This window comes from Equus asinus, chromosome 22 (genome assembly GCF_041296235.1).
Source record: "Equus asinus isolate D_3611 breed Donkey chromosome 22, EquAss-T2T_v2, whole genome shotgun sequence".
Taxonomy (NCBI): Eukaryota; Metazoa; Chordata; class Mammalia; order Perissodactyla; family Equidae; genus Equus; species Equus asinus.
This window is the reverse complement of record NC_091811.1, coordinates 66,797,762-66,824,034: the sequence shown is the minus strand read 5'-3', so window position 1 is coordinate 66,824,034 and position 26,273 is coordinate 66,797,762. Positions and strand designations below refer to the sequence as shown.

The 26,273-nt window shown below is 36.7% G+C and overlaps 1 protein-coding gene across 1 annotated transcript in view; it reads right to left on the bottom strand.

Annotated features, from left to right (window-relative positions):
* Positions 1 to 287: 287 nt before the first annotated feature.
* CAND1 (cullin associated and neddylation dissociated 1) overlaps positions 288 to 26,273 on the bottom strand; it is a 40,374-nt gene continuing 14,388 nt past the window's right edge. The window contains exons 3-15 of the mRNA XM_014863988.3: positions 21,577 to 21,731; positions 19,637 to 19,760; positions 17,566 to 17,822; positions 17,376 to 17,481; positions 16,165 to 16,310; positions 12,404 to 12,696; positions 10,715 to 10,856; positions 8,869 to 10,362; positions 8,032 to 8,127; positions 4,847 to 5,016; positions 4,600 to 4,764; positions 3,047 to 3,154; positions 288 to 2,327 (exon numbers count right to left, since the gene is read on the bottom strand). Coding sequence (XP_014719474.1) covers positions 2,103 to 2,327; positions 3,047 to 3,154; positions 4,600 to 4,764; positions 4,847 to 5,016; positions 8,032 to 8,127; positions 8,869 to 10,362; positions 10,715 to 10,856; positions 12,404 to 12,696; positions 16,165 to 16,310; positions 17,376 to 17,481; positions 17,566 to 17,822; positions 19,637 to 19,760; positions 21,577 to 21,731 — 3,481 coding nt within the window. The 3' untranslated portion in view covers positions 288 to 2,102. The remainder of the gene's footprint in view (positions 2,328 to 3,046; positions 3,155 to 4,599; positions 4,765 to 4,846; positions 5,017 to 8,031; positions 8,128 to 8,868; positions 10,363 to 10,714; positions 10,857 to 12,403; positions 12,697 to 16,164; positions 16,311 to 17,375; positions 17,482 to 17,565; positions 17,823 to 19,636; positions 19,761 to 21,576; positions 21,732 to 26,273) is intronic.

The following is a 26,273-nucleotide window of genomic DNA, read 5'->3' as shown; positions in this document are numbered from 1 at the left end:
TTAAGTTTGTTATGTAATTTTGTTATGTTTTTTATATATATGTATATAAACACTAAAACCATATCTATGGCTAGAAAAGAGCAGAATCTATTTCTTTTATATTAAAACATAGAATTTCAGCTATATTAGAGAAATTAGCCATCTTGCAAAACTCAAAAAAAACCCACCATGCATCTTGGAAGTTGAAAAATAAAAAAAAGGAAAATCCAATGCATGAAAAGTATGTGGATTTAACTTCAGATAATTAACTAAGACATTCACACAACATATGCATGTCAGTCTCCTAATTGGTCCTAGAGCCTGCAGTATTGTAATTTATTGTGAAACCATGTAACCAAATACTTAAATATATCCACAACATCTATACCACGGTAATGCATAGTACATAATATACTAACATCTCAAAATAAATTTCTATTACAGTTTTATGCAAATTATGGTAAAAGATTATCACCTGCCACATTTTGAAATGGCACCAACTTCATGTCAAGTTTCATGTCAATGTATTAGTCAAACTCCTTACTGATAATGATGTCTTATGCATTATCATCTGAACATTTTGAAATCAAGCTGTTAATCTAATAACCACAGTATGTTGTTATCAATTAAAGTCACTGCATATTCAGATGTTAAAGCAGGTAAGTAATACAGCAGAAAAAGTATTTCTAATTCACAGTTTCAAAAATAAAGGGTGCAGTTTTCAAATATCTGATTGCTTAAAATTGGTCACTCAATGTACAACTGCCTCCTTCAACACATGTAAACTGGTTTGCACAGCATTAGGAGATGCCTTTTATTTCAGAAGTTAGTTCTTACTGTTACAGGAGCACCACAAATTTGAAGGAAGAGGCTACAGTGTGAAATGAGCTAGCTCACTGAAGGATATGTTAAATAAAATTTTAACTACGATAAAAGGTACTGCAAAGCTTTGTTGACCCCCAGCACAGACCCCTTAATCAGGAAAAGTAGTTAACACTTACCAAATACAATAATGTAAATTAGCTCTACAAGAGAGGGGGGAAAATCTAACTCAACTAAAAGAAAATAGTATTATTAGCTAACAAACCTGTGATAGCCGGCTTCAGAATTTTCCTAAAAATAAAATTCAAAAGCATACACAGTATTTGTATCCTTCGTTTAGGAATGCAGAGATTCAAAGGGAATGAAAGAAAAATCTGGCTTTACGAATTTCTAAGTGGAAACACACGCACACAAATGGGTAACTGAGAAAAACTGAGCACTTAAATATTCAAATTTTAAATGTGTAAGAAAATTTATAATAGAAAAAAGTGGCAAATTGTTATTGTGACTTGATTTGCTGAAAACATCTGCAAATTCACACTGGCATTAAGAAAACCAAAGTTTCAAAAATTTACTCCTCTCTTTCTCTCCAGATATGTGTTTTCTGTGCAAAAATAAATATCTGAAAATTGCACTAATACAATAATACTTATTTTAACTTTTGTATTATGAATAATCTGCACATGCTGCTTTACAGACAATACATATTTGTAAACTTGCTCATGCAAAATTAGTGTGCGCAACAGGGATATTGTCAATCCCTATACTTAAAAATGATACCTTATTATCTTTTTTTAAACTGCAAACCCTCTGAATTGTAACAAATCTTACACAGATATTCTTGTCTGCCAGCTAAAAATCAATTTATGTTGCAGAAATAAAAAGTTAAACAAGAAAAAGAAACATGGTTTTTGTCTTGCAAAATTTTTGATTTTTAAATAAGAGAAAATTTATAAAAGAAAGAAATTCATGGTCACAAAATTTTAACATTTTAATCCTAAACATTACAGGGCAAATAGATACTGGACCCTATCTCCATAAATCCTAACTTTTAGTTTCCATTTTAAATGTTGCCCCAACCACTAAGACATTAGTGGTTTTACAACCTCTGGATTATGGAAATACACATTTCTGAAATAAATGCTACAAAAACAATGGAAGAAAGCCAAACTGTCTCCATGAAGGAAAAAAAAGTGGAACATTTTGAAGCTTTTAGACACTTCTCTTTCCATGTCTTATGATTAACCTGTCAATTCAGTGCATCATATGGTCAACGTAATGGTCCCGTATGGAGCAAACATCTAACTAGTGTCCATTGACTCCAAGTTAGTGGACGATGAGTCTTTCTGGATGCTCTCAAAGATGGCTGCCAGCTCAGGGTTGGAGCTGATCTGCGACTGGAACTCGCTCATCAGCGGGCTCTTCTCGGCCTCGGGAATGGTCAGCAGGGCTGCGACTGCTCTCATGGCCGATCGCTTCAGTTCGTCCTGCTTTTCAAACTCCTGCTTTACTGAGTTTGCCTTCACCTGTAACATCGAGTAAATTTATATCATATGCTATAAAACACAGCTCACACATGAACCAAATTTAAGCACATTGAAATTTCTTGTAAATAAAGCAAAGCTACTCTTTCATAGGTCCAAAAGGCACACTGTACTCTAAGCACAGTTGTTTTTAAACTTTTTAGCAGTAGCTGTCACCTTTTCTTTTAAGGGAGTATTTTACACAAAGCCCATTACAAAAACAGAAACTCTAGAGCCATCATGTTTGAAACAAAGGAAGGGACCCAGAGCCTTAATCTGCTTAGCAAGTCCTACTTCGGCCTCCACCAGTGCATGTAATTATTTTTATATGAAAAACCCTGTTTCACCTTCTGAATCTAGAAGTAATTCTGACTTTTCAAGCCCCATTTTAAATGTCGTCATGCTCATGTGAAGCCTTCTATGACCCTCACCCGTGCCACCTCCACCAGACTGAAACATTTCCTCTTTTGTGGCCCTATCACACTTTATCCCATATCAGTACTTCAAAATATGCATCATATTGTTATAACAATAATTTAAAACTTTTAGGAATAGCATTCAACAGTCTAAGTTTTCTAAACCATCCACTTCAATAGGTTAACTTTTAAAACCAACTGCTACACAGGGTCTAGCCTGATTAAATTTGGAAAACTACAGTATAGAATCGACTAGGAATCCTGACTACCCATGTCTGGCCTAAGTCGATGCCTGTCAATGATTACCTTCGTTGTACACGTGGCGCGTAACGGCTCAACAAGTCGGTCCAACCTCTGCAATACTGCACTTGGACAAAGAGTGGAGAGTCTCACCAACATTAAAAACGTCAGCATCTATCAGGAACAAAAAGACAAAATTCCAAATTCTGACAAAGCTTTTAAAAGGAAAATGACTAGCATGCATCATGAAGTTTTATTTTAATGTAATCTGTCATTTGGAAACACACAGATTTGTCTCACACTGTATCTGAGGAATTTTAGTTACAAGTACTAGAGAGACTTCCCTATAACTGGTCCTCAAGTACAGCACCAGAAAAGTGGTTCTGAGTCTTGGCTGTACATTAGAGCTGGGGAGCTTCAGAAATAGACCCATGGCTCAGCCCCGTTTCCGAGACTTTTACTTAATTCTTCATGATAGGGCCATAGAGTCAGTATTTTTTAAAAAGCTCATGTGCACCAGAATGGAAAATCATTTAACAAGAAAACAAGTGAACAAGGAGAAAAGCTTTATAATAAGTTTCCACTGTCTTGGCAGATTTTCCTAAAAAACCAAGACTGGTTATTCAGATTAATCCATATAAAGCCCAGCAACTCATAATCCTTTTTCTCTTAGACTATAAACTGCAGAATCATACAGGAGAATCCTATTATTTTGGGGGGGCTCCTTTCATTGAATTCTGGGAGGGTCAGGATACAATCAGATATGGAAACAGAAACGTTGGCGTTCTAATAGTACGGCTGAACTACCACTCAACCACCACTTTTCCCTGCTTGACCAAAGGCCTTGAATGGAAGAGCAGAAGAAGGAGGCAATGCACTGACTTATTTTTTAAATCACCCTTTTATAGTTCATGTTTAAAACGGACTTGAGCAAAGAGGAAACAAAGGAGTTATAAGCAAAGTTCATGTTATAAACCTAGGGAGCAATATGATTTCTTTCTAGCTGCTTCTACACAGACTGCTTTGTGTATCTGAAAAACAGTTCTTCCATTTAACAAAAACAGTTCTTCCTGTAACAAAAGTCTTGATATTAAACCCCGTATATTATATTAGAAAACAAAAATCTCTCATTCAGGTAAATAATACAGATATCAGGGAGGACACTCTACCACAGCCAAAGAGAATGAGCCAAGAAAATCACGGGAAATTCAGAACACTCTCCATGGGTAGTGGCTGCAGTCCGATACTAAGAGACAGGCCAAAAGGTCACAGATTATACTTTGAACAGCAAAACCTTCTGGACCTTCTTTTGAGGGAAAGGATCCAGGAACTATGCACTAAGCAAGCTGGCGCAGAGAATTTCTTAGAATTTTCCATCCACTGAGACCTAACTTCTTCCTCCAATAAAAAGGTTTCTGGATTTTTCCTCTATGTCAACTTACTTTTACACTGCATCACATGCACACTTTTGCATATTATAGTTTATAACATACTTACTAAAGTCATGACAAGAAAACCAATTTTTCTCACTTAATACAAAATAGTAAATCACAGGGGTGTAAGTCACTCTAGCAAAGTCGTCTTCTCAAACATTCTATCAACAGGCACAAACATCTTACCTTAATATCATAATGGTCCTTCAAACCATCTTCAACATGATTTAGAAATTCAAAGATATCTAGTCTATCAAGACAACTGTCTAGAAGAGTGTACATGCACTCAAACGCTGCCTTTCTAATATCCAGGCCGTCGTCAACCGTATGCTTAAATGGACCCATTTCTACCTGTTGAAACAAAAAGGAATGAGCGGACATCCTCACAGGTAAAAGACAAGCTTAGAGAAACAGTGTCATCCAACTAACTCACCTCTCTTATGAGCTCCTTTCTAACTTTTGTCTCGTTGTAAAGATGTGGAAGAACAGCGTCTAGCAGGTCCCTTATTAAGGATGGCTTGTTATGTGCTGCTGAATTGAATGTGACCAAGGCTACTCTTCTTACATTTAAATCTGGGTCTTCCAAGGTTTTTAGGAAATCACCTGAAAAATTGTAAGAGAAGCAACTTAAGATTAAATAAGCTTAAGATACACTACATATACACTTTATTCTTTATCTAAACTGATAGTTTATTTTTGCTGCTATCACAGTTATTTCTTCAATGCGGGTCACAGCAGAACATGATGAAATCCTAAGCGAACTACAGTTTCTTTCAGCAGCAGGTAAACTATGTCTGAACCAGAGTGGACTTGATAACCTACTCTCAACACCTACAATGCAGAGCGTAGGGAGTGAGAGTCCAAAAAGTTCTCCAATTTATAGATACTTTATAAAACGGTGGGTTGTACAGAGAAGTGGTGGAGCCAGCAGCCACAAGGATGAATAACTTGAATGATTCTCAGAGCTAAAAACTGGTACTTGCACCAAAAGCAACAAAAATAGAATTTAAAAAACTGAGTTCAAAACAAGATAAACAAGGTGAGGACAGATCCATTGCTTGATAAAGATGAAATACTGTTACCAAGCACATAATTTATCAGATGACAAAGAGAAATGTGCCTCCAAAAGCCCTATTTTTATTTCTATCTTAGATGATAAATAAAATATCGTTTTATTTTGATAAATAAATATCAATAAATATCCATAAATAAAAGGGTAAGAGTAGAAAAGGAGAAAAGGAAACCTAAAACAGGACAAAAAGCTAAAGAAAACACATCGCCACTTTAAAACCAGACATAAGGCAGTTGTTCTTTCAAATGTGGGCAAGAAACTATAATGCAAAGATCTTTGGAGTCACACAGATGGTGAACCAAACCATTTCACTTGTCAACTGTGTAACTTCTGGCAAGTTACTTTGGGCAAGAGCCTCAGTTTCCCAGTTTGCAAAATGAGGACTACAAACATTTTAGGGCTACCGAGCAGAACTGGTAGTATGCATGTGAGAACAGTGTCTGGTACACACCTGGTGGTATTTGTATGAAACTCCCATTCCTCATTATGTAATCTTAACCCTGCCATCAACAATCTTTTAGAATACACAGGGGAAAAGAGAGCTGCCAGGAAACCTGAATGCATCACAACATCAATTAAGAAAAATGGGAGTAAAGAAATACTTTAACCACCACAGACCGGTAAACTCAAGGCTGACCACTCGGGAAAATCCCAGCACTGACTACAAAAAAAACTTTAGGACATAGTTTAGATTCAAAAAGAATTTAAGGGGGTCTGACCCCATGGCCTAGTGGTTAAGTTTGGCGCACTCCCCTTTGGCGGCCTGGGTTCAGATCCTGGGTGCAGACCCACACCACTCGTCAGTGGCCACACTGTGGCAGTGACTCATATACAAAATAGAGGAAGACTGGCACAGATGTTAGCTCAGGGCAAATCTTCCTCAAGCAAAAGAAAAAAAAGACGACGACTGGTGGCAGGTGTTAGCTCAAGGTGAATATTCCTCAGCCAAAAAAGAAAAAAAAGAATTTAAATCTCCCAGACTAAACCTCTTTACTCGTTTGTTTAGAATTACTAAAATGATAGATTAGAATAGATTAGAACAATAATCAAAGTATGTATCTACTTTCAGTAGAGCATGTAAAATATTGCTATTATTATGGACAAATGGTGACATGGACTAGGATCAGTGGTGCCCAACTCCTTGATCTAGGAGTTTCAATTTTTAAAAAGCTTCCTAGGTTGTTCTGATGTTCATATAGTCACAAATAATACTGAACTAGATCATCAGTCAACTAGAATCATCATCATGACTAAATAACTATACCAACAAGGGACACTGGTTGACTGCTGTCAACCTGGAAAGATGACTCTAGAGATGTGGCACAGGTCTCTTCCTTTGTCCTATCTTGTACAAAATCAAAAATGTGAACTAATACATCGAAGCAAAAAACAGGTGATGGGAACAAAGGCAAGAATCTTCTGACAAAGACTTTCTTTGAATTATTTCTAGGTCCCAGCAATAGCACCCATTTATGCCTGTGTCCCCCTTACCATGAACTGATAATCCCTTTCTGTAGTTCTTTTAAATTATGTTCTTTCCCTTTCTGGCCCTGCAGAATGGCATGAAACTGCAATGCTTCTCTGCCATATCCCTTTATCCCCTTTCTTCTGTCCTCAAGAAAGCATCAAACCGAGTTCTGAAGCTACTACCAACTCTAGGAAAACTGATGATGAAAACAAATGGAAACTGTAACATCATGAAAAATAATCCTAGGGGCTGGCCCAGTGGTGTAGTCGTTAAATTCATGTACTCCGCTTCGGCAGCCCAGGGCTTGCAGGTTCGGACCCCAGGTGTGGACCTAGGACCACTCATCAAGCCACACTGTGGCAGTATCCCACATAAAATGGAGGAAGACTGGCACAGACATTAGCTCAGCAACAATCTTCCACAAGCAAAAAGAGGAAGACTGGCAACAGATGTAAGCTCAGGGCCAATGTTCCTCATCAAACAAAAAATCATCATCATCATCATCATCATCATCTTAAAGGTTAATTCTTGTCTTCACAAAAATAGAGACAGCTCTAGTCTTTCTGGGGTATCTCCTCTTAGTTCTTCTGGGAATTAGCTCTACCCTACTCTATCTTTTTCACTCTTAGGTTGTTTCCACCTTACATATGGAAGTCTCCAGAGAGCCCCTTGGGAGCTGGAGGGTTACAAGTTAAAAACTGAAAATTGGGGCCCTAACAGATCAAGTGAGACTCATTTATATCTGGGAGAAAACTTCAGACTGGTCAAACAGATCAAATATCTTTTTCCTTTATCCATTAGTTTTTTTCAGGTCATCCCAAAATATGATTATCAAATGTCTAGTTGACTCTAAAGACATCTTAGTGTTACTTGCAAAATTATCTCATAATTTCAAACTATGGGATGACAGAATATAAGTATATAAGATCATATATTATCAATTATCTCTTTAATGAAACAATTACCAGACCCTTAAAAGCACTGTAGCTCCTTGGTGATATCTTTAGTTATTGAAATGAGTGTTTGACAATTAACTATTAAATAGTTAATCAGTATGTTTATTTTTGTTTCCACTTACCTATGCAGTTCTTTAGCAGTGGATCAATAGGCTGTGGATGATCGGAAATAGTAAACTTCACAGCTGTAACCACGGAGCTTCGGGCATATGATGAGCCTAATTGAAAATAAATTGTAAGTCTAAGTCCACTAAAATCCATGGACATCTTTATCAGTTTCATTCCACTTGAAATAATATCAGTGTCTTTAATTCTTTAAAATTCTCTTCGGTCAAGAGGAGGATTTCTTATTGCTCTCACGATACTAATGGAGCAAAGTTTACTCAACTCATGAAACATACTCCCAACAGATTTCAAAAGAAACAACTTCTTCTGGGAAGGAGGCGGCCTGGGACGGCAGTAATGGAGGACCTAGCCCTCACAAAAGGGAACTACTTAAATCCATAAACAGCTCATAAGATCTTCAAATTTTTTAGTAAAAAAGAAAGCAATTTCCAAGAATGAGTGGCTATTATTACCTTCTAGTTGGCCTAACGGGGTTGACACTACTAGGATCTTTCATTTGAATTAAGTTTACCAATTTTAGTGTTATAATTTATAGTAATAGGCAAGCTCCTCAGGATATATTATTCAAGAGACATCTTTTCCACATTTTAAGTCAAGAGAGTAACATTAAAATATAATAAACACTAGGAACTAGAACATATTTATTTAACCATATCTAATTACCCTCTTTATCCTTTTGAACACAAAATGGCATCTGAATACGGCTCCATATCATAACATAAGGCAACAGCTTCCACATGTAACAAGATACAAAAATGTTTTAACTTCCTCACTAGGCATCTTTCAAGGCAACCAACCCACTGCTAATAAAACAAGAAAATCTAGCTACCCACCTGATATCAAGTACCCCTTAAGCCGTGGAAGGAGGGTTTCGGGATCAATCAGAGTGAGCTTGCCTAGACATTCAGCAACAACATTTCTGGTTCCTTCTTCTGCACACTCACAATGCTTTAGCAGTAAGGCCCAGATGTTTTCAACATATGGTTTAAGGCCCACCACTGATGCAGAGCTAATAATTTCCTTCAAGGAATGAAGCAGAAGATACTGCCTTTTGGGTTGACTGGTTATTTCTTGTAAGACAAACGGCAGATATTCAGGAAGGTTGCCCACACTAATGCTGCCTAACGCATAGGACGCGGCTGATTTGACTTCTTCACTAGGAGATGAGAAGGCTTCTAATATCACAGATTTCAGTTCCAGCTGCCCACTTAAGTCAATATGATGCCCAACTTCTCCAAGAGAAAGCAGAGCTAAGAGACGAATGGAATCTGTAGACCTTGAGTTCTTGACATCTTGAATAAACTGCCCCACTACAGCCGGTCCTTCTTTAGGGCATGCTCGAGTAAGGGCAGCTACACATTTGGCAATGGAATAATAAGACTGCTTGTGAGTAAGAGCTGTGCTCTGGGAATAAACTGGACCAGTTAGCATGCGCAACAAATCCATGTATCCTAGATTATTTGTTCCAGTGACAACCAGAGCTTGGAAAAAGTCCAGCATGGCGCTAAGAGCTCCTCCCTGCAATAAGGGGGATCTCACAAGTCCAATAAGTTCATTGAGAATGGATCCACTTATCTTTGACAGGGAGGAGGGATACACTTTTGCGAGTGTGGTAAGAAAACTGATAGCCATCTGTGAAACATGCATATCACTTTCGCTGATAAGAGGGGGGAGCTCATCTAGAACTGCATCAATCATGGCAGCTGTCAAGCTGTCACTATAGTTTTTAATTAGAATATCTAGGGCAGAAAGGGTGCCCAATTTCAAAGCTCTCTGGTTTTTCCTGAGAAATGAAGCAAGGATGGGAACCCCTTCTCCCAGGACAGGCCTCAAATCTATCTTCAAAGGTGACCCAGCAATGAGTGTCAATGCCTTCACTGTAGTTAACCGGGTAATTTCATTCTTCAGTCTCTCCAAGAAAATCTGAAGTGTATTAGGCAAGTCAGAACCCAAATTGTCTCCAAGGTTGCAAATAATTTGTCCCATACAGGAAATAGCCCTTTCCTTGACTTCCTGATCAATGTCAGCTGCTTTTAACCTCTTAATGGTACAGGTAAACAGATCTTTGATGTAAGGAGTTGCATCAAACGAGGAAGGCTGATCTAAAGGACGAATGACTTTCACAAGCTGTTGAGTAACAAGAAGTGCTTCAGACGTAATCTTGTAAAATGGGTCTCCAACACAAGCCACCACTGGAGGGACCAAAGCCTGGACATGAAGATGGAAGACTTGAGGAGAGTGGTTACAGAGGATTACGTAGAGACACGACAGAGCATCAATCTTCAAATTTGATGAGCTTGATTTATCATTCAGTGAGAAAATGATTCCTAAAAAGCCAACAAAAATCCAGTAATTTTATGTATAGTTTTATGAAAGAAAAATCAGAAACTAATCCCTAAAATATTGCTAATGTTTCCAATTCATCACATTATCTTCAAAGTAGTAGAAATTCTACAGCCTATGATAAATATTAAAGCCAAAAATTTTACGTTAAGATTTTAAACTTTATACTTGCAAATTTCTAACTTTAGGTGTTTAAGATGGTTCCCTCAGAGTTAGTTCATGTGCAAATTAAGTTGTCACAAATTTTCCTTTTAAAGGAAACAATTACTTAAGCTTATCTAAGTCTTAATAAAGTCTATACTAAGACCTGAAAGTGATTTACCATTTCTTTCATACCTGGTACAAGCACAGGAACATGTTGTGTTAGGGCCCCAGGTAACACATTTACCAGTTCAGTTAACATGTTAAAACAGCACTGTCGAGTCTTCACACTTTTTTCTTTCATCTGTTTGTGCAGAGCTTTAACAATGTTGGGAACCTGTAATTATCACACACTCATTAGCTGGTTCAGCTACTGGTATTTCCTCAGTACACTTAACACCAATTACAGGGGACAGGAAAATATCTTTTTTTGTTAAATTTCTAACTCTTCTATCTGCCAACCACTAACAAGATTGTTAGATACACATTCTGTTGAATCTCTTACATATGTTCTCTTGTAACTATTTGCTTCATACTGATAAATAAGAAAACAGAGAAAAGCTATCATTAGCTTTCTACAGAGCAACAAAATAGTATTCCCTGATTAATTTTTAATTACAAAAGACTAAACAGAAATTTAACCAAATAATAAAATAACTTTCAATCAAAATTTTAGGAGCATAATTTATAAATGGCATTTTCAACAAAAATAGCACAGATAAGCATTAAAGGAAAAAAAGACAAACTATGGAAAAGAAACCATTAAATAGGTCTTTGTTTCTGTTTTTAGTTTGCTGTTACAATGAAATCAACCCAACTTCAAATGTAGCTACAAGCAGCAGGGGTATGATCCAAGGACAGATGTCTCAAAACTTTCTAATGTTTTGTTAGTTGGTAAAACTAAAATAGGGTATTTACTAATAAATTTTATGGATGCCAGGATACAGACACACACCATTATCAAACAACGGTCTGAGAACTAGAGACAAAAGAAAACACCTATCTAATTCCTCACACCATCATCATAATTTCCTGATTTGACCTGACTGCTATACACTTACTCAGTTGCTTCAGTCCTCCATACACTTTACCTCATTGCTTTCTACAATTAACATTCAAAGTTCCCCTTCAAGTTCACCACAAATTTTTTTCATTTGTACTACTCGAAAACAAGACAGATATGCTATGTACATCTCCTCCTCTGGTTTAGCTGTTTAGTCCCTCTCAACACCTCTTGTGTAATCTATAAAAATGGACAAATATGTACACCATGGGGTTGCTGTAGGAATTACACATGAGACAGAAAAATTCCTGGCATGTACTAAATATTCACTAAATGGGAGGTATATAGCTCTGTTTAAGATCTTAGAAAAGATGTCCTAAAGTGAAAAATATGCATTTTTTTCATAATAAGAGCCAGCATATCTAAGTACTTTCTATGTAGTAGCCACTACATTAAATGCTTACACAGATCATCTCATCTCTCACTACCTTGGGTACACAGTTCTAAGTTAATCTTTATTACAAATGAAAAAACTGAGGTTTCATAAAATGACTAAATAACCTGTCCAAGATCACACAACTAAATTAAGAGTTAAGCCAGCTATGAACACAAATAGTCTGACTCCATAGCTCTAAGACTTCTCCATTGGTACCAGGGATAAAGATTACTTTACTGAATCTTAAAATTATTTTAATACTGTTTATCCAGTAAAAAGAAAACTTCATTCAGAGTAAACTAGTTACAAGTAATGTAATATGAACATACATAAACTACTATACAAACATATCACAGAACTCTGTTTCTCTAAAGATGTTCTGGCACTCACATTTACATATAAAAACACAATTTTAAAAGATCACATTTACTTGCATGACACCGACCTGACTCTGAAGCATTGTTAAAGGTGTTTCTCCTTGTTCCATTGCATCAGGGTCACACAGCCAACTTTGCACAGGACGAGTTTGCTTCAAAAGAGAAAGGTATGCATGAAAAACATCTGCCTTTACGTTCTCTTCTCGCTCTTTAAATCTGGATATCAGTGCAGGAGAGACGGTCTTGTAGAATTCTGGAAGCATTTCATGCCGTGTGCTAACTACAGCATCCAAGCACTTAGCAGCTGCACGTCTCACTTTCCAACTCATGTCATCGTCGTCACTGTATTCATCATCACTCCCTAAAGAGAAGTTTTAATGTTAACAGGCTATCAAGTTTATCATTCAATATAGGAAGTGAACTGACATTCACAACTAAGGCAGTTTTCTAACTTTCCACTAACATACACAGCAGTAGATAAGCTTAAAAAGACCTAGAACTCAAACAGATGCAGTGTACTTACGTAAATTTACACATAAATTAACCTCTACAGAAAAATGATCATGACTGTTTTTAATTTGTCAAACATTTTCTCATTTATTGTGGGTAATGAGCTGCTTATTAACCCTTTAAAATCATTAACACATAAAACTTCTTTAGAACAAAAATATTTATAAAATCATAAATGTCCCAGCCTTTTAAACAATATGAATAGAAGTTCATTGATGCTATAGGAAAATTACACAATCGGAGAGCTAAGATAAACTATGAAACCGATTTGTGGCTATAGATGATGTGATAAAAAGAATGGTTTTCAGTCCCAGGATGTGTTGTAGAACTACCTTTCTGGGAGGAAAAAGAATCCTGAAATCTACTTTCTTGGTGACAACAAGGTTTTTCACTAAATTTGCCGATGGGCTATTAGGAACAAATATGCACATGCTCAACCTTTCAAGATATTGCATTGTCTGAGGCCAGACCGGTGGCCTACTGGTTAAGTTCAGTGCACTCGGCTTCGGCAGCATGCATTCGGTTGCCAGGCCCAGATCTATACCACTTGTAAGCAGCCATGCTGTGGGGGTGACCCACATACAAAAATAGAGGAAGACTGGCACAAATGTTAGCTCAGGGTGAATCTTCCTCAAGCAAAAAGAGGAAGATTGGCAACAGATGTTAGCTCAGGGTGAATCTTTCTCAGCAGAAAAAGGTATTACATTGTCTTAATGTAGTATAAAGAAACTCTACTTTCCCAATTACAACAAGAAAATTCTGCCCACATAACAACAGAGCGCCATCTTCTCCAAAGTCCTGTTAAACATCAAAACAATATTCCAAGCACAGGCATTAACAATTCCATCTCACTTATGTAGAGTTGATAACCTGTGTGTGTATATATTCTCTGAAAATTATTTCCTTCTAATACCATGAAGCTGAATCAGCTGGGTAACATGAAGTCAGGAGGACGGCAAAAATATTAGCAGTTCTCAGGACACTCTAAAATTATCTAAGAATAATTTTGTCATTCTTAAGTAAGACCATAGCATTGAAATGATTCCTCAGCGAAGGAAAAAAGACGTCATTTCTACACTGGATTATATTCCAATTAGTTTAGTGACTGCTAAAGGAGCCAGCTATACTTTAGAAAATCCTAGGATATATAATCAAATTTTCCAATCTCCAAAAGGTTTACTTAATTTCACTTAGCACATTATAAGAAAACCCAACCAAATACTGCTAAACCCAAAGCATCTAATTTATCCACCAGTAGCTACTGGAATAAAAATTACAAGGTCCTATCAAAATAAAATAGACTATTTAAGAGCAAATAAATAAATGAACTTTTTCCCATGGCAACCCAGCTACGGGAATTACTTTCCAGAAATATATGTTATTGAAAAAAAGGTTATAAAAAATTTAACAAATATCCTAACCACTGAAATTAGGTTGATTTCCTAAGTTACACCAATACTATGATAGAAAGATAATTATTAGGTATAATCCATGTAACCGATAAAGCAGCTGAAGGACTTGATTTGTATTCAACCTAAGTACTTAGCACACTAAAAACCAACAATCAACACCTGGAACATATACTGTTAATGCTTTTTCCAAAGGATATTCCTGTTATAAGCTAAGGTTTCCCTTCACTAATGCAACATATTTACTGAGTCCCTACTGTGTGTCAAGCACTGTCCTAGGCACTATGAAAAAGCAGGCAATAAAAAGACTAAAATTAAAATCTCCGCCTTCATGAAGCCTATAACCTAGTAGGTGGAAAGATAATTATGTCAGCAAGTGATTAAGTGAAATGAAGAAAATCAAAATGCTGAAAAGGGCAGTAAGAGGATGAAGTAGGGGAAACCCTGAGATGGGGGACTGGATGAGGAGGTGTGTGAGAGTCAGTCATCAGGCATAACCTCAACCTGTTTGGCCTGAGAAACTAGGAAGAATGGAGGTGCCATTCTGAGATGGAAAAGCTAAAGAAACAGGTTAGGCAGGAGATGGGGGAAAGGTGGAGAGAAGATATTTTAGATATCTAAGCAGCAAATCAATTGAGCGTCGCATATATGAACCTGGAATTCACAGGAAAGATCTGGGGTAAAGATAAAATTTGGGGTTTCAGCACACTGGTATTAAAGTCAGGAGACTAGGCGAATCAACAAGAATATAACAGTGTAACAGAGAAGTTGAAGGAGTAGGCCTGGAATCTCCAAAGTGTAGTGGTCAGGGTGATGAAGAGGAACCAGCGTGGAGGCCGAGAAGGAGTAATCACAAGACAGGACTAAACCCAAGAGAGAGTGGTAGCCTGGAAGTTACATAAGAAATGCGCGGAGACTGATGACAGGCGGAGTCAAACACGGAGGTCCCTGGCGATCTTGTCCACCAGTGGAAGACCCAATTCAGGAGAGAAGACGAGGAGCAACTGGAGAGCGTTCTTTGCAGGAGTTCTGTTGTAGAGGAGAGACACTGGGTGGTAGCTGCTAGCATACAATATGGGGTCAAGAGAGGTTTCTTTGTAGTTGTTTTTGTTTTGTTTTTTAAAAGATGGATGACATAGACTTTAGAGGAAAGTCATTACACAAATTCGAAGAATCAAACTAAAAAGTACTATAAAAATAATCGGAAATCCACCAACCTACATACCTAGTAACTTGCCCATTTAAACGCCTCTATTACGATCCTTTGACACCAGCAAAAACAACTACAGTCCTACACCCTGAACCGCTGCCCGTTTCCAGAGTAAACACCACGAATCACAGCACGCTGACAGTGGTCTCAGAAGCCTCAGAGTTAGATTACTCACAGAAGCTAAACGGAGCCTCCAATAATATTTAGGATTTTTCATGAAAGTTAAATATATATAAAACCAAACTGCTCTGAATGTGTATCTATAGGTACACTTTTTAAAATAATTCATTATGACCCCTCCTTATAACAACGCTTTATAAAAAATCTTAAGAATAAAGACCAAAAGTCACTTACAAACATGCTAGCCAAGAGAAAAATCTTCAAGTTTTTCCCTGTATATTTTTAAAAAACTGGGACACAGTAATTTTTGCTACCCACTTTTTCACTCAACTTACTGCTTCAAGAAATATTTTTCTAGAACGTGATTTTGAAAATGTTGCGTAACAATTCAATACATGGATGCCCCATAATTTATTTCATAACTTGCTACTGTTGAATATTGAGGTCATTTCCATTTTACTATTATAAACAAAACAAACAAAAAACCAAACAGTGCAATTTGGGGTAAGAACCATCTCCGTCTATACCACTGGGTTCTTCAGGAAAATTTAACAAATTCCTTCTATTTAATTTGAAATACCTTGGTCATCATCATCACCACCATCTGCATCCATGGCATTTTCATCTTCATCTTCATCATCATAATTATAATTTGGATCATAGGTAAGATATTTAAGACAAATATTTATAATGGTAGAAACATGAGGATATACTTCCTTGGGACATCTGAAGAAAAAAAAAAAAAATCAAAAGCTGTCTTGAATAACTGTACTCCTTGATTCAGTATCAGCCACATTTTGGTTTATTATCAGATTTTTTTCCTTCCCTTTAACACAGCACAGGAAGTGGTCCCCAGCCTTTCAACACCAAGGACCCTTCATCTTTCTCTCCTAGTGACTTCATGTTTTAAAAGATTTATTTTTCAAACTACTTAATTTTAAGATGAACCATCCCCCCCACATTCTAACATCTCTGAAGTCAGGATGAGTTTAACAACAAATGGTATGTTACAGTTAACGTGGGGCAGTGCAGAGAGAAATCTGTACATGCTCTATCTTCTCAATTTCTGACTAGAAGACCAAGCCCAGATAAGCATGGTCTTCAGCCACGAAGGTTATCTGCGACAATGCCAGTGCACACTCATCTAGTCTTGTTCTTCTAGCTCTGTGCCGAGAAGACAGGACATACACATGCACAACAATAAAGGAAAGATTTGCTTCTCAATTAAAAGGACATAAAGGAATCCCATAATTTCTGATTTTAAGCAACCTGACGTGACTATAAAGCTACTCCTCTAAACCACGGGTGGCAAGGATCACTGCAGATAAACAGTGAAGTCTCCAGACATAGTGCTACGACACTGTCAATTCTAGCCAAAGACAAAGTCTGTTATTTAAAGCCATAAATGCACAGTTTTAACTATTACCAAGGTTTCCAAATTGAAAATCACTGCCCTAGAAAAATGGATGTGACAGACGTCAAAAACTGGTGAAAAGACATGAAATACCTTTGCCAAGTTCTTTAAATAAAGTCCTAACAATGAGCAGGAAACATTTCAAGAAAAATGTAAGGACCGTATTTTAAAATATAAGATGATATTCACTTCAAATATCATATTGGCTATCAGTTGTTGCTTAACAAGAATTAAAACACATCTGAAATCCAAAACTCAATCCTAGCCACCATTAGTAAAATAACCCATTTCTCGTCACCTACCTAATGTAGATCTTAATTATTATTCTATTCTGAAGGAAAATTTTTATTTGAAAAACAGATGTGTTAAAACCTTACCTTCTCACAAATGATTCAAAGGCTTGAATGCAGTACTCTCTCAATTCATCATCATCTACATTACAAAATTTTACCACCAAAGGAATAATCTTCTCAAGGTATTCACCTAAGAAAAGCATACTGGTTCTTAAAAACATTCATTAATTGTTTTAAATTGAAGAAAATTTTAAAATATTTAAACATTTCTTACCTATTCTATGACCAGCTTGCCTACTAATAGCAGCAATACATTGTATGTAGGTTCTTGTTGTTGACATGGAATCATTTTTGGACAACTCTGACAAGAGATGTTCAATAAGATCTACAAAAACTATATTTCCACAGCTCATAACCAGATGGCCAAGAGCAATAATGGTTCTTTTCCTCACTGCAAGTCTAGGGCTGGTCAACTGGGGGAGTAGACAGGTCAGAATTGAAGGATGGAAATTAACAAGAAGTCCTCCTTGCCTTAAAATAAAATAAAAAAAGAAAACAACAATAAATTGAAGATATCTGAGCACCAATGAAATTCTGGCCTCTCATTTCAATGTATTCAAAGAGTAAAAATTTAGATGACACTAAACCAAATTCAGAATGAAAGGAAAACTAAATTCTTACTATCTCTACCAAGGCAACTGAAAACTTGAGCCAAGTGAATGCAGTTTTGCAAGTTGTATCCCTAAACTACCTTCTGGAATCTAGACTTATAACCCGATTTATAGGATATCCAACCAACAGACTTGGGAGTATATCAAAAATCAAAAAAGCATGCCAACGTCACTTTTCCCCTCCCCAGATCTCCATCGATAGCTTTTTCTCTACTACAGCTTTCTGGGGGTTCATGACACTTAAAATCTCCACATCTTATGACTCCCCCGCCTACCGTCTTTCCTCTACACATCTATAGACTAAGTTTCATTGATCATGCTGGTCCAACCCGCTCTTCCAAATCATTTCACAAGTGCGCTTCACTGAGGCAATTAGCAGTCAGACATCTCTGTGCCAGGACAGTGCTAGCGGTCAGGTCACACATAGGACAGAGAGTCCAACTGAATTCTCACCACTTACCAATTAAGTATAAATTCCTCGCCCTCCTCACCATGACCTCACTCTATCAGAACGATTTCCTACAACTTTTCCATTCATTCTATGTTCTGGAAAACTAGAATACAATGTTTCCCAACTCCAAGACTACTTATGTTGATACAGCCTGTGCCTGGGCAAGAACATCTGTGCCCTACCCATTCTTCCAAACTGAATTCAAACGCCACTCTTCCCGTAACAAACTTCCTTGGATCCTTCCATTTTCAACCCCAAAACACACTATACTTCCAGTTAGTATTTTGTCCCATTCTGCCTTACATTATAGCCATTTGTGTTCTTATCTCCTCTAGTAAAGTAAAAGCTCTTTGTGGGCCAGGAGGATAGCTCCTCACTTGACTATAAATATGCACATGAAGGCACTTGATTATTTTCAAGTTAAAGTGAATTAACTACATGAAACACACCAATAACGATGATGTATTATTATGAGAATCAGGGATAAACTGAAATCAACAGGTCTTCTAAGGTATTTTTCCCTAGGATTTGCTTAGATCTTTCTATCTTTCCAAGTTTGACTTCCAGAGAAGTAGAAAAGTGACAAATATATAAAGCCAAGCTGCTTCCTTCCCTGAAACCCGCAGTATAAACAAGGCTGCTACAGTTTACCAGCATTATTTTAACTGGAAAATTTGTTACTCCTACTGGCACATCTCCGTATCTAAGTAGATCATCATATTCAAGAAAATAAGAGTTAAACCAAACATAAAAACTAGGGGCCAGCCCCAGTGACCTACTGGCTTAAGTTCAGCACGCTCTGCTTCGGTAGCCCACGTTCAGTTCCCAGGCATAGACCTATACCACCCTGCTACCGGCCATGCTGTGCTGGCAGCCCACATACTAAAAGACAGAGGAAGACTGGCACAGATTTTAGGTCAGGGCAAATCTTCCTCAGCAAAAGAAAAACCAAAAGACATAAAAACTGTGCTATTTAAATCACAAATATTTAAATGACAAATTTCATTAATTATTTTTCAAAAACTACAAAAAACATGCTTGTTATATGCAATATTACATGATAAATATTATTACTTTATTTCTCCCCTTGCCCCTAACCACACACATTTGTAAAACAGTCACGATTTAAACGAATAATTTTAGACCAACTTTCCTTATATTTACCAGGGAGATTTTTAATAATTGCCCATAATACTTGTATTATAAGTGATACGCATGTTTACCTGCTCAACATATCAGCCATAATATCCAGGGCTTCCAGCTGAACAGAGACGTCTTCCTGTTTTGCTATTGCACTGGTGAGACGCCCAGTGATCTTTTTACACACATTAGCAGCTAAGGCAGAGCCTGCATGAGTAAGAAACCAATGATAATTTCAAGGCAAGTGTGCTGCATTCCACCTTACATTCATGCTAGTCACCAAATAGTCAACAACTCCAAACTTGATTATGAGACTGACTCAAGAGATCCATGTCAGAAAAATACGTATTCCAGAACAGGTTGTTTCTCAATACCATAACTTATTAGACATTAACAAGAATTAGAGATCACAGCTACAGACACAGGGAAGACACAAGCATCTCTATGCACTAGCATGAGCGCCGGCTAGAGCCAGGAGCAGCTATAGTGCTTGCACCTCCAGACTGGAAAGCAGCAATGGTATTTCTCTCCATTTGAGTCCTTTTTACCAGTAACCTAGACTTTTACATTTCAGTGAATTAAAAACCAAATATATTCTGAGCTCCAACAATTAACTTGGCTTCTTCAAAAAAAAAAAAAAGCTGCAATCTCTAAAAATATCCTTTCCAATCCAAAGATTCCATAACTTCACTATAAAGTAGAAACGCTGTTCCAAAGGGCTCATAAATCAAGGCTATTACTATTTTATTTTAAAGTCCTTGTCATTACTGACAAGTAAGAGAAAGAAAAGGAACAAGAAACTGTGAAAGTGAAAATCTGAATGGTTAAGAGAATTCTTGTTAGAACCAGAAATAGCTAAAAACATGTTTCAATGAGAAAAAAACTAAGGAAAATAGCAACATAGCTAATATAATTACAAACAACATAATTACAATGATATAATTTATAATAATATAAATAAACATAATATAATTACAAATAACCAACAGAGTTGGTGAGATATTTTACTGAAATAACAATTAATAAGGGTAAAGTAACACTGGTATGATACAGTGGGAAAAGCATCAGCCTTGGATTAAAAGATAATGGATCTGAATCTTCACCCAACCAGGTAATCCAAAGTTTGGGTGAACTAACCTCAACTCCCTGAATTTCGGTTCCCTCATCAACAAACCAGGACTATTCAGACTTCCCATATGGCTGTTCAAACTAAGTAAAATAATGCACATGAAGCATCTGGCATGATAGCTAGCATAGTGAATGATTAATAAATATTTATTAAGTAAATGAGTGAAAACTACATACCCAGACTAAATTATCACCACTACATCTTTCCATGAAACAGGAAGACGATAATTTCACCTCATTTGCAGATGAGACAATAGCTTTTAGCCTGCTGATTTTAGCCAACACTTAGTAGTCAAGACTAATTCGATAACTTACATTTTCTAAACATTTCTGTCAGAGGCCAAAAGCTAATTAACTGACAGATTCATCAATTGTAGTTTAAATTTTTTAAATTACCAAGTAGCTGTAAAAGGCTCAAACTTAATTAAAGACACTAGTAAAACGAACTATTTATTTCACAACTGCCTTAACTGTGTTAAATTTTACATCATAAATTCTAATGCAAAGCAAAATTAATACTGACAATAGAGAGCTAATCAGAAATAGCTCATGATTCTGGCTATCTTTCCCCTCACTGCATACACTGGCACAACTCTATTCTGTAGTCACAGCACATACGACAATATAAAATCTTGCTCCAACATAAAAATCCTTCAGAACCGGTATTCCTATTACATACTTAAATTCAATCAATATAATATCCATTTAAAACTGAAAATTCAATTTATAATTAAGCAAAAATAAGACTCCAGACGTTTTTCCCCTTAATGTCCAAAGGGATGTTCACGAGATCTTTCAGAATAGACACCTCCCCACTCCCTGGCCAGGAGGAAAACAGGGTGGAAGAGAAACAGCTCCCTATGAAGGGAGAGGGAGACCAGGCACTCTCGCTTACCACTGGACGCCGGGGGAAGCTCTCCAATGACTGTTTTAAGGCCAATACTTGAAATATCTCGCAGTTGTTCTTTATCAGAAAGCATGTTAGTGCAGAGGGTATCTACAATTGTCTCTACTTGATATTCTTTCACTTTACTCACTAAAGGGCCAAGACTGTAATATAAAGAAGAAAAAACATTTTTAAATCAACATAAACACAAACAGAAAAATAGACAAATAGAAACATTAACTTTTCTGCCTAGCAAGTGTCAACACAAAGTAAACACACTATGCCTGTGTCATAAACGGTATATGAGTAAGAGGATGAAAGAAATTCTTGATTGATAAGCTCCTTGCAATTGGTTTCCAATTTTTTTCCCACTGATTTCCATCATAGTGTAAGGAAACTTAAGATGCTTTCCACCTTCCCCTTTCAAACATACAAAACTTTTTTTTAAGTACGTGCTTTTTTTGGTGAGGAAGATTGGCCCTGAGCTAACATCTGTTGCCAACCTTCCTCTTGTTTTTTTTCCCTCCCCAAAGCCCCAGTACGTAGTTGTATATCCTAGTTATAGGTCATTCTAGTTCTTCTATGTGGGATGCTGCCACAGCATGGCTTCATGAGAATTATGTAGGTCCACAGCCAAGATGCAAACTGGTGAACTCTGGGCCAGCAAAGCAAGGTGAGCCAACTTAACCAATGGGCCATGGGGCCAGGGCCACAAAACATTTTTTTAATAATAATCAGGTTACTTAAGGAGTCTGCTTCTAACAAAAATTCTATGGATTACCTGCAATGGAAGTTCCATCCAATACACACTTTGCCAACTCTGACCCTTCTTATCATCTATCACCAACTCCATCTCATGAACCAAAGAATTTATAGTCCTCTTATTTTTTTAAATTTTAAAAGTGTAAAGTAATTGGTGGCAAAAAGCAAACAAGTCAGCGCTCCTCTGTGGTCCCAAAGCCTTGCATTTGCCTTTCATCTTAGTTATTTTATATTGTTATTATAGGGTTGCACGTACGCCCACTGGTTGAGGGTAGAGAAAAGCCCTTCTCACAGAATTCAGCACACAGAAGGTAATGTTTAGTGCACAAATATTCACTGAGGAGGCACTGTATTCAGGCTGTACTGAATCACAAAAGTATGGCCCCTATTCCCAAATATTTACCATCTGGTTGGTGAGGTAAGGAATCACAGAAATACTCTGGAAGTGAATTGAAAGCATTCACTACTCTCCTTTTTTTTGTTTTTAACTTTTACATTCAATGTTAGTATTTACAGGACAGGAGATTGCACCTAAGAAACAGATTTTTAGGTACTGGGTTTTGAGGGGATACAGTCAGAAAAGGAGAGCATTTCAAATGGAAAGATCAGAGACCAGAATGAGTGGAATGCACAGTGAAAGAAATGAGAAGTGCAAAGAGCTGACTGACACCAAAGGCAGGTGAAAATGCTGGCAAGGAGGCGCCGGGGACATTGAGGAGAACCTCTGAAGTCAGGCCAACGAAATCTAAATGTGATGTAAAATGGGAGCCAATGCATTTTCTCAAGCATAAGTGAAGGGTAAAGATAGTTTAATTTGATAAATGCTCAGATCAATGCTCCATATATAGGTTCTTAAAAAATAACTGCTGACTAACCGCTTAGCAAGCGAAGTAGTAGGCAGTGCAATTTAGAGAGAATTAAGAGGAGAAAGCAAGAAAACAGGGATGGAGAAATCCAAGAACACCCAATCCAAAATGATGGCAGTGACAACAGAGAAAAGGCATATATGCAGAGAGACGTAATGGGAAACAATGAAAATTGGGAGTGAAAATGAAAAGGATTTCAAAAATAAATTTAAAGAGTTCTAGATTCCAGTAAGGGCAAAACAGCTTTGTTGGACTAACCCTCCCAGAGGTACCAACCGTAAAATCTCTAAAACTGCATTTTAGAAAACAACAATTTCAATGCCAGAGAATGATGGAACTAAAAGCAGATGGGGAAAAAATTTCTACCTAGAATTTCAGTGAAATTACCTTTTAAAAATGAAGACAAATTAAAGACTATTCCAGACAAAAACTGAGAATGTATCTCCACCAGACATATACTACAAGAATTGTCAAAGGAAGTTCTTCAGGCTAGAGGAAAATTAAACCGGACGTAACTCAGATTTACAGAAAGGAACAAAGATCACCAGAAATGGTAAATGTGTGTATACATAAAAGACTGTATTTAAAAGACCGTACATTTTTTCTTCAAAGTATTACTGTATTATGAAAATACACATACAAATATAAAAAAAGGTACAATAGCACAAAGACAGGAAGGAGGCAAATGGAAAAATGTTACTGCAAGATTTACATAATTTATATCAAATGGCAAAATATTAACTCTTTCTTAGCAGACTGATAAATTTAAGATGCAATTTATAATCCCTGGCCTAAAGTGACAATTTAAAAAAATAATGTAAAGAGATATATCTAAAAAAGTCAAAGGAAATCAAAATGAAATATAAAACAGTGATTCCCAACTTTTTGGTTTCAGGAACTCTTCCAACACTTTAAAAATCAACAGAGACCCCAAAGAACTTTATTTTTTGCAGTTGTATCTGTCAAAGTTTACCATATTAAAAATTAAAAGTAACAACAATAAACCCATTACATGTTAACATAAATAATAACGTTTTTAAGGAAAACAACTAAATTCTCCCAAAACAAGAAGTAAAAAAAACACCCCTGTTTCTACATTTTTACAAGTTAATGTTTTGGCTTAAAAGAAAACCACCAGATTCTCACATCTGCTTTTGCATTTCATGTGTTGTGGCATCATTTGTCATGTGGCCCCTGAAAACCTCTACTGAGCACTTACGAGAAAATGAGAGTCAAGGGAAAATAACACCTTAGTAGTATTCACAGGATAGTTCTGACACTTTCAGGGTTACAGACTGTCCCTGGGGACCCTGGATTAAACTCTGAGAACTGGTGCTATAAAATATTTGATTAACCCCAAAGAAGGAAGAGAAAAAACCAACAATAAAAACCAGAACAACAACAACAAAATAAACAAATAGAAAACAAGAAGCAAAATGGCACACCTAAATCCAACCACATCAATATTTACAATAAATGTCAATGGACTAAATAAACACTCCTAAACGGCCGAAATCATGAAACCAAATAAAAGAAAAAAAGCAAGGCCTAATGATCTGCTGTCTACAAGACACATAACTTAAAAATAAAAACATATTAAAGTAATAGAAAAAGAAAAATACACATTATGCAAACACTAATCTTAAACATGTTGGTTATATTAAGATAAGAGAAAATGTATTTCAAGATAAGGTGTGCTTAAAGGAAACATTTTATACTCATCAAAAGGTCAACCATCAGGGGGCGGCCTAGTGGCTGAGCAGTTAAATCTGCGCTCCACTGCGGCGGCCCAGGGTTTCGCGTTTCGGATCCTGGGTGTGGACATGGCACCACTCATCAGGCCATGCTGAGGTGGCATCCTACATGCCACAATTAGAAGGACCCACAACTAAAAATATACAACTATGTACCCAGGGGGCTTTGGGGAGAAAAAGGAAAAATAAAGTCTTTGGGGGAAAAAGGTCGATCATCAGGAAGACACAATTATAAATATGCGGGCACCTGGTCACACAGCTTGAAAATACATGAAGCAAAAACTGGCATTAAAATTAAAGAGAAAATCAGATAAATGGACAACTACAGTTGGGAATTTTAACACCCCTCTCTCAGTATTTAGTATCAACAAAAGAAAAACATCACAAAGGATACAAATCTGAACAACACTATCAACTCCCCTGACCTGACACTCATAAAACATTATCACCAACTACTGCAGAACACGCTCTCTCTCCAGCGTGCACGGAACGTTCACCAGGGCCTACCGTACGCTGAACCATAAAACACATCTCAATAAGTAGACGAAACAAACCCAAACACACCCTGAAATCTTAACAGTATTGTTCTCTGACCATAATGCAATTAAATTAGAAACCAGTAAAAACAAAAACAAAAATCCAGATAACCTCCGAATATTTGAAAATTGCTTCTAGACAATTTTAAGAATTAGAAGGGAAGAAAGTGAGTAGAAGAAATAATAAAAGAAATCAATAAAATAGGGAACAGAGAAAATTAACCCTAAACTCAGTTCTTTGATAAGATTAAAGTTGGTAAATCCTTAAATTAGATGAATTGAGGGAAAGAGAGAGAAAACACAAATTGCCAAAATCAGGATTGAAAGGGGATACTCACTGATGAAGATTATTTAGGTAGAAAATCTTGAGGAATCAACAAAAACTACTGTAACTAATAAGTAAGTATGAGATACTATGGTTCATAGTTAAAAGATTCAGTATTGTTAAGATGTTGATTATCTTCAAATATTTCTACAGCTTCAACAGAATCCTCAAATTAGAGGAAGTTTAGTTTTTTAAAAATAGAAATTGACAAACTGTCTGAAATTAACATGGAGATACAAAGAACTTAAAAAATCAAAACTCCTGGGGAAGGAAGAATGAAGCTCGAGAACTTACACTACCTTACTTGATACCTGTACAGATCTACACCGGCGTTTCTCAACCAAGGGCGATTTTTACAGTTCAACAGACATTTGGCAATGTCTTGAGACATTTTTGGTTGTCACTACTAGGTGAGGAAGGAATGCTACTGGCAAACAGTAGGTAATAGCCAAAACCCTGCTAA